At 40.3% G+C, this 15291-nt stretch overlaps 1 protein-coding gene across 2 annotated transcripts in view; it reads right to left on the bottom strand.

The window, feature by feature from the left end:
* The window catches only part of Ppp3cc (protein phosphatase 3, catalytic subunit, gamma isozyme), a 59944-nt gene that overhangs the window by 17657 nt on the left and 26996 nt on the right, over nt 1-15291 (bottom strand). For both annotated transcript variants that reach the window (XM_013034455.1, XM_013034456.1), the window contains exons 5-8: nt 12585-12730; nt 10736-10875; nt 5475-5552; nt 5298-5392 (exon numbers count right to left, since the gene is read on the bottom strand). In XM_013034455.1, coding sequence (XP_012889909.1) covers nt 5298-5392; nt 5475-5552; nt 10736-10875; nt 12585-12730 — 459 coding nt within the window. The remainder of the gene's footprint in view (nt 1-5297; nt 5393-5474; nt 5553-10735; nt 10876-12584; nt 12731-15291) is intronic.

Raw genomic sequence — 15291 nt, forward strand, 5'->3', positions numbered from 1 at the left:
GCAGATGACAGGATACTATACCTTCATGATCCCAAAAACTCCATCCCCAAACTCTTAGAAATCATAAATCTCTTCGGCAAAGTAGCAGGATACAAAATCAACCCACAAAAATCAGTTGCCTTCCTGTACACTGACAATGTACAAGCAGAAAGGGAAATAAAAGAAGCAACCGCATTCACAATAACCTCCCCAAAAATAAAATATTTAGGAATTAACCTAACCAAAGATGTAAAAGAACTATTTAATGAAAACTATAAAAAGTTAATAAAAGAAATTGCAGAAGACACTAGGAAATGGAAAGACCTCCCATGCTCCTGGATAGGCAGACTTAATATAGTGAAAATGGCAATACTGCCAAAATTCCTATTAAAATCCCAAATGACATATATCTCTGAAATACAGAAAACAGTCCAAAAATTCATACAGAACAACAAAAGACCTAGAATAGCTAAAACAATTCTAGGGAATAAAGACAACATGGGAGGGATATCCATGCCGAACTTCAAATTCTACTATAGAGCCATAAAAACAAAGACAGCATGGTACTGGCACAAAAACAGACCTGAAGACCAATGGAATAGAATAGAAGATCCAGAAATAAATCCACAGGTCTACAGTCAGCTGATATTTGACAAAGGAGCCAAAGACATACAATGGAAGAAACACAGTCTCTTCAACCACTGGTGCTGGGAAAACTGGGCAGCCACATGCAGAAAACTAAAAGTGGACCCCAGCCTATCACCATGCACCAACATCAACTCAAAATGGATTAAAGACCTTAACATTAAACCTGAATCTCTGAAACTACTGCAGGACAGAGTAGGAGAGACACTTGAACTTATAGGCACAGGAAGGAACTTCCTGAACAGAGTCCCAGAGTCACAACAAATTGGAGAGAGACTTGACAAATGGGACTACCTTAAAATAAAAAGCTTCTGCACAGCTAAAGCTATTGCAACCACGCTAGAAAGACAGCCAAGTAATTGGGAAAAAATATTTACCAGCAATATATCAGACAAGGGGTTAATATCCAGTATGTACAGGGAACTCAAGAAACTAATCCCTCCCAAATCTGACAAACCAATTACTAAATGGGCAAGGGAACTAAAGAGAGACTTCTCAGATGAAGAAATAAAAATGGCAAAGAAACACATGAGGAAATGTTCATCATCCCTGGTGGTGAAGGAAATGCAAATAAAGACAACCCTGAGATACCACCTTACCCCAGTCAGAATGGCCCACATCCTCAAGTCAGCCAATGACAAATGCTGGAGGGGATGAGGAGAAAGAGGAACCCTATTACACCGCTGGTGGGAATGTACACTTGTACAACCACTTTGGAAAGCAGTCTGGAGGGTCCTCAGAAAGCTAAATATTGACCTCCCTTATGACCCAGTCATACCACTTCTAGGCATCTATCCTGAACAACAGGAACCAATATTCAAGGACACATGCACCTCCATGTTTATTACATCACTGTTCACAATAGCCAGGATATGGAAACAACCCAGATGTCCCACCGCAGATGAATGGATCCAAAAATTGTGGTATCTATATACAAGGGAATATTATGCAGCCATTAGAAATGACAAAATAATGACATTTGCAGGGAAATGGATGGAACTAGAAGAAATCATGTTGAGCAAGGTAAGCTAAGAGCAAAGAGACAAACGGTACATGGTCTCCCTGATAAGTGCATGTTAAATCCAAAAATGTTAGGTGATACAACAAAATTAACAGGACTTAAAAAACAAAGGACTTCCACTCATCTGGTCGAACCACTACTAAATAACCCCATGCTGCTGATCACATGTATGCTATATATGTGTACACCGGAGGGGAACCAGGAAGACGACACAGAACTAGGGGGAATCAGGGAAAAACAACAGCGGGACCCATCAGCTGCACTGGACATTGACCAAAATGAACTAAGCAACTCAATGGCAGCGATGGGAGAGAGGGAACAATTGGGAAAGAGGGAACAGCTGATGCTATGCAAAACAGAAGAAATGTACACATCACCCAATGTGGAAGAAATAACTGTTTCGCAAAGCTCATAGAACTCATACATGTTATAGACTGTGATAGACAATTTGCTCCAGGAAAGTTAGAATGTGTTTGTGACTTTAACTGAGCATCACTATCCCACAATACTGTGAAATTTGGGGAATTATGTAATCACTTAATCACAATAAAAAATAAAAAAGTAAGACACCACCACAAAAATAACCAAAGCAAAAGGGAGTTGGAGGCATGGTTCAAGTAGTAGAGGACCTGTTTAGCAAGCTTGAGACCTTGAGTTCAATCCCCAGAATCCCCCCCCCCCAAATTAAAACATACAAAACTGATTTTTTTTTTTTGGCCGGTCATGGGGCCTGAACTCTGGGTCTGGGCGCTGTCCCTCAGCTCTTCAGCTCAAGGCTAGCCCTCTACCACTGGAACCACAGTGCCACTTCCGGCTTTTTCTGTTTATGTGGTGCTGAGGAATCAAACCCAGGGCCTCATACTTGCAAGGCATGCACTCTACCGCTGAGCCACCTTCCCAGCCTCACAAAACTGATTTTGTGTATTTCTTTTCCAGTGGACAGGAAAGCAAGCAAGTAAACAAAAATAAAACAATGCCAAAATAACAGGAATAAGACCCTTAAAAACCACAACTTAAAGGTCTTTTACATAACCAGTGGAACTGAGAAGTACCTGTAAGGTTAGTGATACCTTAGTAATAGGGTATAAACAATCCCCCAAGCTGAAAGAAAAAAAAAAGAAAAGCAATAGAAGAGAAAGAAAAGGACAACAGAATTGTATTTCTTTCTTTCTTTTGGTGCTGATTCTGAAGCTTGAACTCAGGGCCTCACAAACACATAAGCCACACCCCCACATTTAACTTTTTGCTAATTAATTGGTGATAAGACTCTCACACACTTCCTTCCTTGGCTGGGTTCAAATCATACTCTTCAGATCTCAACTTTCTGAGTAGCTAGGATTACAGGCATGAGCTATCAGCACCTCTAAAACTGTCTTCTGCAATTTCAAGAAAAGAGACATTTATATAGAAACTGTCAACAGGGATTGTTTCAGATGCCATCTTCTCTGCCCTTTCCTAAAAAAAAAAAAAACTCTTAAGTCCAGGAAATTGCAAGCATTTGTTGTGTTATTGGCAGTGGTGGTTTCTTTGTTTGTTTTTGGCTTTTTGTAGAGAGCAAAAGGGAAACACACAAATGGAGGGAAGAAGGATAAACAAATGAACTATGCAACTTGTGGGCAGAAAACTGGGGGAAAGGAAAAGAAGGGGTGACACTGTCCAAGAAGAATTATATGCATTACCTAACTTACAAAATTGTAACCCCTCTGTACAATTCTTTAATAATAAGAATATAATTAAAATCTATTTCAGGCAATTAACTTATATTTTCAATAAAACATTTAAGAAAGCTAAAAAAAGCTTAAGAAACAATCAAGGAAAATATGACTATTTTAAGATAAAGTTTACCAGTTATAGTAATAAAGTTACTATTTTGAGATTAACATCATCTCACAGTTGACAGAAAACTCAGGTAGAATACACTGTGACTAAAAGTTCACTGAAGAAGAATTAATAATAAAACTTTTAGAATGGAGCAAAAAATAAACTGGCACTAAGTTATTTAGTCATTGCTGATCTGAGTGCATGATTCAGCTTTGCGTATTGATAAATCCACCAGGCCAGCAATAGATACTTCGAATAATAAAGTTTAAAAATGTATTGAGAAGAGAACGTTTTCATTACAAATATGACGTGGGCCATAAAGTGTCCTTTACAATGTCTTTTTGTGTATGTGGTGGTACTGGAACTTGAACGCAGGGTCTTGTCCTCTCAATCAACTTTTTCCCTCACAAGCTGGTCCTCTACCAGTTGAACTAGCCTTCCAGAATCAGTCTCTTGCTGATCAGTTGGAGATAAGAGACTTGGATATGTCCGCTAAGGCTGGATCTGAACCTCAAAACTCAGACCTCAGCTTCCTGAATAACCAGGATTATAGGCATGAGCTCCCTTTGTGCTTGGTTCCCTTGAAGGTGTTAAACAACACAAATAGGACATACTGTTGGCAAAAAAGGAAACCAGAATAAATCAAGTTGATAATACACTGAAAATACTAGGAAAAAGGAACTATGTAGGATGAACTGGGAAGTAAAATACTGTAGAATAGAATAAGACTTCATGAAGAAAAATGACAAAAGCAAAATGCTAAGAGAGAACTTAAATGTGTGTGAATGTGCATGCACACATGCACACACACACACTCATGCTACTGCTGATCCTGGGGCCTCGGTGCTGTACCTGAGCTTTTGTACTCAAGTAGAGCTCTACTACTTTAAGTCACAGCACCATTTCCAGCTTTTTGGTAGCTAGTCTCACAGATTTCCTTGCCTGAGCTGGCTTTGAACTGCAATCCTCAGATCTCAGCTCCTGAGTAGCTAGGATTATAGGTATGATCCACTGATGCTTGGCTTAAGAAATTATTTTAAAAATGGATAACAAGGGGCAGAGCACTTGCCTAGCAAACATGAGGCACTTGGTTCTATTGCTAGCATGGCAAAAAAGAAAAAGAGCTGGGCAGTGGTGGCTCATACCTGTAATCCTAGCTCCTCAGGAGGCTGTGGCTCAAGTGGTAGAGTGCTAGCTTTGAGCAAGAGAGGCTCAAGGACAGTGCCCAGGTCCAGATCAAGTCCCAGAACTGGCACAAAATGTTTGTGTGTGTGTGTGTGTGTGTGTGTGTGTGTGTGTGTGCATGTGTGTGTGTTAAAACATGCTGCAAGACTGGGTACAGCTACTCAGGAAGCAGGGATCAGGAGAATCAGAGTTCAAGGCCAGCCAGGGTGAAAAGTTAAGCAAGATCTCAATATAGAAGTCAGGCATTGTAGTGAATATCTGTAATTCTGGCTATGTAGGAGGCCCACTGGTAGGATGATCAAAACTGGAGGCTTTTCCCAGGCAAAAATGAAAGATCATACCCCAAAAATAAGTGAGGCAAAAAGGGCCAAAAGTGTGGACCAAATGGTAGAATGCCAGCCTAGTAAGTATGAGGCTCTGAGTTCAAACCTTAGTATCACTACCACCACCAAAAAATAAAGGAAGGGCTAGGCATGTAGTCCAGTGATTGAGTATGTGCTTAGCATGCATAAGACCCCTGGGTCAATACCTAGCACCAAAAGTTACAAATAAATAAATACAACAATAAAAATAAGATAAACATACAAAATTAAACTGTAGCTCAGACTTACTCAAAAACTCAAAAACTGCTGGACTTTTTTTTTACCTTTATTGTTATAGACATCTAGGTAATTGGGGGCAGAGAAAATTGTAATAAGTGATGGAAAGCCCGTTGCCTGATTCTTCCTGTACATTCGATACCTAGAAGAAAGATGACAGCCCATCTATCTTGATATTAAAAGAACTCTGAAATGGTATTTGGAACAATTTTAATGTAACTTACCCAGCATCTTGGGCTTCATGAGCTCTAATTATTGATAATAAACTGTTGTTCTGCAAAAATTCACAAGCTGCAGAGTAACTGAAAAGGAAAATTAGAAAACATCCAGAATTAATATAATTATTTAAAATAATTTTACTTAATAAGAGGAAGAAAAAAGCCAGTATGAGTTATTATTTCAAAATGACCTTGAATTTTTATTAAAAGCTTAGCAATCATAACTTCTTTTTTTTTCCTCTTTTCTAGCACTGGAGTTGGACTTACAGTCTTGCCTAATGAGGCGGGTGCTCTACCTCTTCAGTCATGACTCTGAGATTTCTAGAGATTTTTAAAAAATATTTTATTTCTGAGATACTGTTTTGTTTACTTTGTCCCCACACTGGCTAGAAACTGTGACCCTCCTATCCATCTCCAAAGTAACTGGAATTATAGACATGTGTCACTATGCCAGAAATAATTCTATTTTTGTTTCACTATTATACCTTACAAATCAAACATGACAATAGATAACCTCAGACCACAAAGAGCTCCCCATTTTTAATTTCTTTTGTCTTAACCCATAACTAATAATACATCAAAACTCTTCTTGGTATCTTGATACAAAATACAAATATGCATTTGTATGAATTATAATACAAAAATGTGTTGGGCTGGGAAGGTGGCTCAGTGGTAGAGTGCTTGCCTTGCATGCCTGAGGCCCTGGGTTCGATTCCTCAGCACCCCATAAGCAAAAAGAAAAAAGCCGGAAGTGGCGCTGTGGCTCAAGTGGTAGAGCACTAGCCTTGAGCTGAGGAGCTGAGGGACAGCGCCCAGGCCCAGAGTTCAGGCCCCACAACCAGACCGCCCCCCAAAATGTATTATAACAGCATGCATGGACATGTGTGCACATATACAGTATTACAAACTGAACCTGTGGTTTTCTTTAACTTTTTTTCTTTTTTGTCGGTAGTGGGGCTTGAACTCTGGGCCTGAGGGCTGTCCCTTAGCTCTTCAGCTCAAGGCGAGTGCTCTACCACTTGAGCCACAGCACCACTTCAGGTTTTATAGTGGTTTATTGGAGATAAGAGTCTAACGGACCTTCCTGCCCGGGCTGGCTTTGAATCGTGATCCTCAAATCTCAGTTTCCTGAGTAGCTAGGATTACAGGCATGTGCCTGGCTTCTTCAACATTTTTTGTCAGTTCTGGGGCTTCAACTCAGGGCCCGGGTGCTGTCCCTGAGCTCTTTTGCTCAGGTAGGCTAGCACTCTACCACTGTGAGACATAGCACCACTTTTGGTTTTCTGGTGGTTAGTTGGAGATAAGATTCTTTTTTTTGGGGGGGGTGGGGAGGCCCGGTTATGGGGCTATAATTCTAGGCCTGGGCGCTGTCCCTCAGCTCTTCAGCTCAAGGCGAGTGCTCTACCACTTGAGCCACAGAGCCACTTCCAGCTTTTTTCTTTTTGCTTATGTGGTGCTGAGGAATCGAGCCCAGGGCCTCATGAATGCAAGGCAAGCGCTCTACCACTGAGCCACCTTCCCAGCCCTGTGATAAGAGTCTTACAGGGACTTTTTTGCCTGGGCTGGCTTTGAACTGTGATCCCTAGATCTCAGCATTCTGAGTAGCTAGGATTACAGGCATGAGCTACCAGTGCCTGGCTCTAAAAATATTATTAGTTTTTTGAATGACAAATACTTGATATGAATAAATGTAAAATACTAATTTAACCTGGCATTATCCAGGTGTTAATCAATCACTCAATTTGTAGGACAAGACCATGTTTGCTAAGTGCTTTATCATTTGAGCTACACTTCTAGTTCTTTTGCTTTTACTTTTCTGATGGGTCTTGAGTTAACTTTGCCCAGGCTGACCTCAAAGTATGGTCCTGTCTCTATTTCCCCAAGTAGCTGGGATTACAGCATGTACCACCACACTCAACTCCTAATTATCTAATTTTTTCTAATCTTCATTTCACATATACTCACTAGAAAAAAAATTACTTTTAAAATAGACTATAGGGCTGGGAAGGTGGATCAGTGGTAGAGTGCTTGCCTTGCATGCCAGAGGCCCTGGGTTCGATTCCTCAGCACCACATAAGCAAAAAGAAAAAAGCTGGAAGTGGCGCTGTGGCTCTAGTGGTAGAACGCTAGCCTTGAGCTGAAGAGCTGAGGGACAGTGCCCAGGCCCAGAGTTCAGGCCCCACGACTGGACCCAAAAAAAATAAAATAAAATAAAAATAAAATAGACTATAAGTAGCCTGGCGCAGGTGGCTCACACCTGTAATCCTAACTACAGAAGGCTGAGATCTGAGGATTTCGGTTCAAAGCCAGCTCGGGCAGGAAAGACCATGAGACTCCTATCTCTAATAATCCACTAGAAAACCAGAAGTGGTGTTGTAGCTCAAGTGGTAGAGCTCACCTTGAGCTGAAGAGCTGAGGGACAGCGCCCAGGCCCAGACCCTAAGCCCCATGACCGACAAAAATAATAAAAATAAAAAATAGACTGTTAGTGACAACATTGATATGTCAGAATAGATAGTCTTTGTCCAAACACAGACTAAGTGCTTTAGTGGGGCCTTGGCGATGAGGTAGGAAGTTGTGAAACACAAGAATAAGGAAGGCCACTTTGAAAAGGTAGGATCTCGATCCTAGTCCCAGCTGCAGGCTCTGAGCAGTCCAGCCTCTTGTGCAGTAATTCCAATCCTACTTGTTCAAATCAACCACAGCTAGGCCCCTAGGAGGAGCTGTGGCTACTAACTGTGCCTCTAGTAATAAACTTGCCAACAGCGGACCAGAAGCCACACTGTAACCATACTCCAGCTCTACTGTGGTCCAGATAAGACCTGCTTGCCCAGACACATGCTGGGATCCACAACTATCCATGGTCATCGTAAAAGAATTGGTGACTAGTCCCAAATACAGATCTGAACCAGCCCTGTGACCCAGCTTGAATATCATTCTAGCAAATTCCAGAGGCACTTGGGTCCATGCCCTACCCATGCCCTCACAGAAGGCCTACCAACTGTGGACCTTACTGTAGTCCCATGGTTTAGCTCTCAGCCTGTTCAACCACCATCTCAGAGTAGCCTCATTGGTCTAGGAAACCAGCATGAGAAGGTATTTATTTACAAAACAAACTAGTGTGAAGACTAATGTGTAAAAACTAGAGAAGATGTGTGTGTTCTTCTAAATGCAAGCACCAATGTAAGTATACAAGTATCATAAAGAATCAGGCAAACAAGACACCATCAAAGAAAATTAATCAAGCTCCGGGAACCCTAAAGAAATGGAGCTTTTGTGAACTGCAGGACAAAGAACAGACTGAAAGAAGCTCAATGAACTGTAAGAGAACACAGACAACTAACTGAAATCAGAAGAACACAGAAACATAGGCTCATACCTGCAATCCTAGCTACTTAGGAGGTAGAGGCTGAGACCTGAAAGAGCATAGGTTTGGTTTGTGCATGTGGTTTGTGCCACAGCACCAGTTCTATCTTTTTCTGAGTAGTTTATTGGAGACAGGTTTCATAGACTTTCCTGACTAGGCTGGCTTCAAACCACAATCCTCAGATCTCAGTCTCCTGTATAGTTAGGATTACAGGCATGAGCCACCAATATCTGGCTAAGGATCACAGTTTTAAACCAGCATGGGTAGAGAAGTTTGAGAGTCTACCTCCAATTAACCAGCAAAAGGCAGGTCTGGAAGCTATTCAAGCTAGCCATGAGAAGCAAGCAGAGTAAGCACAAGGCTTCTGTGTTCAAGTCTGTATAATAGAGATTGTAATAAAGATGTAGACACCATTAAAAAATCAGAAATTCTGGAGTGAAGAATATAATGGCTGAACTTTCCCTGTCCGCTGGGAAGGTGGCTCAGTGGCAGAGCACTTGCCTTGCATGTATGAGGCCCTGGGTTTGATTCTTCAGCACCACATAATGAAAAAAGCCGGAGCGCTAACCTTGAGCTGAAGGACAGCGCCCAGGCCCAGGATTCAGGCCCCACGACCGGACCCCCCCCGCCAAAAAAAAAAAAAAAGAAAGAAAGAAATTGCTTGGTTGAACTTTCCCTGTCCTTCATCTTGTCTCCTACTTGGCTATATAGGAACAAATGGCTGGACCTGACATGTAGAACCCCCGAGTTTGAGTCTGAGGAATAAAACTAGTTTCACTGTCAAATTGAAATGTTGAAACTAAAAATAATTTATATTTCAAGCACTCTTGTATCTTCCTATTTTTGAATGGCAAAACACAACAAAAACTCCCATGTGACCTTTAGGATAACAGCCAACTTCCAGGAAGTGTCTTAGGCTTAGATCACAATCTTGTTCTTTTTATATCGTTATCTATATCAGTGGTTACAAAAGCTGGAGAGTTTCAAAAACATAACAGGACTCCTGTCTCAGACCTAATGAATCAGAATCCCTGGGAAAACAGCCAAGATTCTTGTGTGTGTGTGTGTGTGTGTGTGTGTGTGTGTGTGTGTGTAAAATTGCATGCTGTGTGTGTGTGTGTGTAAAATTGCACGCATGCTGGTCCTGAGGCTTAAACTCAGTGCCTAGGTACTATCCTTGAGCTTTTTTACTCAAGGATAATGCTCTACTACTTGAGCCACAACTCCATTTCTGGCTTTTCTGAGGTGATTAACTGGAGATGAGTCTCACAGACTTTCCTCTCCCGACTGGTTTAGAACTGTGATCCTCATATCTCAGCCTCCTGACTAGCTAGGATTATATGGATGAGCTACCAGCACCAGGCTGATTATTTTTTAGTGAAAGTACATAAATGATGTTCAAGAACAAATGATCTAGATCATTTAGTCACTGAAAGACATCCAGGCACTTCTTTGAGTATAATACCTAAGAAAGTATAAAACAAACAGGAGTTTCCTGCATTCTGCTGAGGAATTTAATAAGCATATGCCTAGTATGTGTGAAGCCATAGGTTTAATTCCCTATATCATGAAAGAAAATAAAAAAGTCACTTTACTATAGATGTTTGAGATATCAAGGACTTAAAAATAACTTGATATGGTCTGGGAATGTGGCTTAGTGGTAGAGTGCTTGCCTAGCATGCAGGAAGCCCTGGGTTCGATTCCACAGTACCACATACAGCGAAAAAGCTGGAAGTAATGCCATGGCTCAAATGGTAGAGTACTAGCCTTGAGCAAAAGAAGCTCAGGGTCAGTGCCCAGGCCAAAGCTCCAGGACTGGCAACAACAATAACAACAACAAAACCTTGATGTAATACATCACAGCTTCTCTCATTCTTTTCTCCTTTGAGGATTAGCTTACCTGAAAAAGTAAGAGCATCCTCGGACAGTGTTGTGCGTATAATGCTCCACAGTCTTCTCACTGCCATAATCCTCTGAGGGATCAGACCAAAGCAAGTCACATACTGCCCCAAAGGCAGGAGGTTCAACAAACCTGTCCAACTGGAAGATACAGAAAAGCCAAAAGGAAAAAAAAACATCAGAAAAGCAAAAGGTCAAAAATGCCCTCTACCTACAGGAATGTTATTGGGAAAGGAGACAGCAGACCCCAGAAGGGTGTTCCTGCAAAAGAAAAATGAACATTTTAAATTTTAGATACATAATTTCTTATTATTTTCTGTAGTAATACTTATAACTATTCCTGTCATCTACCCATATGGTAGAAAAAGACCTTTCCATATCAGTCTGAAAGCAGTACTAATTCCATTCAAATGTGAAATCAACTACTGCAGAAACATACCATTTGATCTTTTTCTTTTTTTTTTTTGTGAGTCATGGGGCTTGAACTCTGGGCTTGGGCTGTCCCTGAGCTCTTCAGCTCAAGGTGAGCACCCTACCGCTTGAGCCACAGTGTCACTTCCGGTCTTCTGGTGGTTAATTGGAGATAAGAGTCTCACAGTCTCACTGGGACTTTCCTGCCTGGGCTGACTTTGAACTGTGATCCTCAGATCTCAGCCTCCTGAGTAGCTAGGAATACAGGTCAGATCTCAGCCTCCTGAGTAGCTAGGAATACAGGTGTGAGCCACCAGTGCCTGGACTATTTGATCTTTTTAAAATTTATTTTAATTATCTTTAAATAGTTGTACAAAGTATTTATCTTCTCTTTGGGAGGTCTAGTACTTGGGTTTGAATTCAGGGACTCCCATTCACTAAGCATGAGTCTTGCCTCTAATTTGAAGTGTAATACTTTAGAAAGACTACGTAAAGATAATTCCAATTGTCCATGAGAGCCAATGTTACCAGAAAAGCAAGGTTTTATACAATTGTTCTGTTCATTGTTTATTTCATTTCAATAGACTATTACAAAAGAATGCTAGTTTTATTTTGTAAAAGGCTTTTTTTCCTTTCTATTTTTTTTTTTGCAGTGGAGTCATTTCAATATCAATCAAAAGCTTTTAGTCACTACTGCTTTAGTTAAGAGCATAAAAATTCAGAGAACACCAGTAACTAGAATAGCCTATTGTTAAGACAAGGCCTTCAGAAGTCTGGAGCTTTTTGTTAATACAACTGATGCAGAATTTACATGCTAGGTATTTAAAACAATGAGGCAGATGAAAAGCCAGTTCATGCAGGTAAACCTTTTTATACTGAGGAGTCAAGTCTTTTAATTCAGAGAAAAGTTTTATGAACAAAATAATCTTTAGTTTTAGCACCTATATGAGAGAACTAAAAGAACAAAAAGGTTAAGAGGGAAAAACACAGATTCTTAGAAATAATCACCATGTAAGGTAGATGCAACAATTAATCATCTAAAAGGTTAATGTCAATGAATTTCATAGCTAGCCAAGTCCTCAGACTACAGATTCCAATTTCCAAATTTCACACACATACAAATATGCTAAGAAATTACATAATTTAGTCAAGGCTACAATCAGTGGCAGACCGGGATTAGAACTTGGTTTCTTCCTTTCTCGCTGTGATGTAAGTTTCAGAGCTGCACTCTAAGAATGTTACACTTCTAGCCAGTAAAGGCAGGATTTAACTTTAAAAAAGAAGAATATTTCTGTCATATCTATATATCTATATATCAATGTATTAACAGTAGTTGACTTACAATAAGATCACAAGTAATTTCTATTTTCTTTGATTATGTATATATTTACAAATTAAGATGTACTGGTTGACTGTGTATGTGAATAAGATTTACTTACTTTCCTAATGTCATCTAAAGAAGTAATTTCAGGTGACATTCCTCCATGTATACAGAGAAACTGTTGGTTTAAGAGGGCAGCAAGAGGAAGAGAGTCAAATGTATTCATACATGCATCATACACGTGTTCTGAATATTTGATCCGACCTACCAAAAAGAAAAAAGAAATAGGGAAGAAAAGCTATAATAAATGAAAAAGGATATAAGCCAGAAAGTTTTGAAGCTATTCAAAACCATCTACTTTGGGCAAATTTGAAAATCATCTTGTTAAAAGATCTTGGAAAGCCGGGCGTCGGTGGCTCACGCCTGTAATCCTAGCTACTCAGGAGGCTGAGAGCTGTGGATCACGGTTCAAAGCCAGCTCAGGCAGGAAAGATTGTGAAACTCTTGTCTCCAATAAACCACTCAGAAAATAGGAAGAGGTACTGTGGCTCAAGTGGTAGAGTGCTAGCCATGAGCTGAAGAGTTGAGGGACAGCGCCCAGGCCCAGAGTTCAAGGCCCACAACCAACAACAACAAAAAAAGATATTGGAAAAGTTGTAAAGAGCTAACAAAATCTATCTCCCTAAGACAGGCATGACATGGGACTAACTTCCTGGCTTTGTTGCCCTAGAAACCTGTTAAGGCCCCATTTAGCTGTCTTATTAGGCAGCATTGTTTATGGTGAACATTATCTAGTTACCTGGCGGGAGTCTACAGCTTTGGGCTCCTCTACAGGAGGTGACTCATAACTGGTAATGATCCTTTGGGACCATGTAAACTCTGCAATAAGGGGTTCATAAGAGATACTGGCACTTATGATGCATGAGGCTTCTCAGCTAGGGTGATTTCCTGATTTATAGATTCTGTTTCCACAATACCATTAACTGTTTCCTCATTCAATTTCGTATATTTTGTTCATGATTTTTTACAATTCATAGATAAAGGACATCCTGCCTCTGTTTTGTGGGAAAATGTTAGGCTTAATGAATTACATTTTTAAATGAGCAGCAGGGTTTCCACAATTCTCTAGAAAAGAGAGGCCATGAAATAATAGGTGGAAAAATTAAAAATGAGCTTTTCTTCTCTGGTGCTAAGGTTTGGGTATGATTTGGAAGGTTCATAGATTGGAGAGTTGGTCTAACATCATCAGGATGGTGATTTGAAACCTTGTACGAGGAGGAATCTTCCTAGTGGAAGTTACTAACCTTAAAAGGAATGAATGTAATTTTTATGAGACCATGATTGTTCTCACTATATAGTTGTTATGGAGGAAAACTGGGTCATGAGTGGCAGCACACATCTATAATCCTATCTACTCAGGAGGCAAATACAGGAAATTCAAGGCCACTCTGGGCCTTATCATAAAAATAATGCTTGTGGCTTATATCTGTAATTCTAGGTATTCAGGAGGCTGAGGGTTCAAAGCCAGCCCAGGCAAGAATGTCTGTGAGACTTTTATCTGCCTTGAGCAAAAGCCCATGGACAGCACCCAGGATCTGAGTTCAAGCCCAAGGACAGGTGTATGCACACATATACGCAAAACTGTGAACCCACGAACACACATACATACACATACACACACATAACTCATTGGGAATAAAGTCTGCTGAAAGTAATACCAAAATCATTTGTGCCAGTATTGGACTTTTCTTCCGAAAACTCTATAAGCCACAGCTCTCAATTTCCTTTGTAAGAGCCCTAAGCCTCAACATAGGCTTTTAATTTGCCTAACTGTATTTTCTTAACTTTCCAATGAATACCTAATCCTTGCATATTATATTTACAATATTATTGGCATTTCTTAGAGGTTCCCAATATGCCCATCCGTGAGCTGCACAGGCAACACAGCACGTGGCCTAGAACCCGACTGTCTCAGTCAGTTTGAACCTCACCTCTGCCCCCGATACCACCTCATGAGATATTGAGCTGATTTCACTGTGTATTATGGTTTTCACATCTGTAAAATGGGTACAATATCTACAATATCTACAATTCAAGGATGCTATGAGTATTAAAAATGCATTTAAATGTATTTAATGATATCTGGAACATAGTAGTGACTATGTACATATAAACCAAAACAATTATTCAATCCTCACAGAAACTCTAATGTACATTACTATAATTTAATATACTTATAATTTAAAAGCTTAGAAATTGAATTTACCCAACCAGATTTACAAGTCACTGACAGAATAAGAACTTAAACCTGTTCAGGCTCTTAACCACCTCTCTATACTACTCCTAATCATTTTCTTTCTTTTTCTGGTTATATGACAGTTTGAGCTCAGGGCTTCATACTTTCTAGGTAGGCACTCTACCACTTGAATTATACACATGAGTCCCAATTATTTTTCTGTGTGTGTGTGTGTGTGTGTGTGTGTGTGTGTTCCCATCATGGGGCTTAAACTCACAGCCTGGGCGCTATCTTTTGAGTTTTTTCACTCAAGGCTAGGGCTCTACCATTTGAGCCACAACTCCATTTCTGGCTTTTTTTTTTGGTAAGTCATTGGGCTTGAACTCAAGGAGCTGTCCCTGAGCTTTTTTGCTCAAGCTGGTGCTCTACCACTTTGAGCTACAGCGCTAGTTTAATTGGAGTCTCACAGACTTTCCTGCACAGGCTGACTCTGAACTATGATCTCTGATCTCAGACTCCTAAGTAGCTAGAATTACAGGCTTGAATCACTGACCCAGCTTCTTTTTTTTTTTTTTGGGTCCAGTCGTGG

Source organism: Dipodomys ordii, unplaced genomic scaffold (genome assembly GCF_000151885.1).
Source record: "Dipodomys ordii isolate 6190 unplaced genomic scaffold, Dord_2.0 Scaffold189, whole genome shotgun sequence".
NCBI classification, from domain to species: Eukaryota; Metazoa; Chordata; class Mammalia; order Rodentia; family Heteromyidae; genus Dipodomys; species Dipodomys ordii.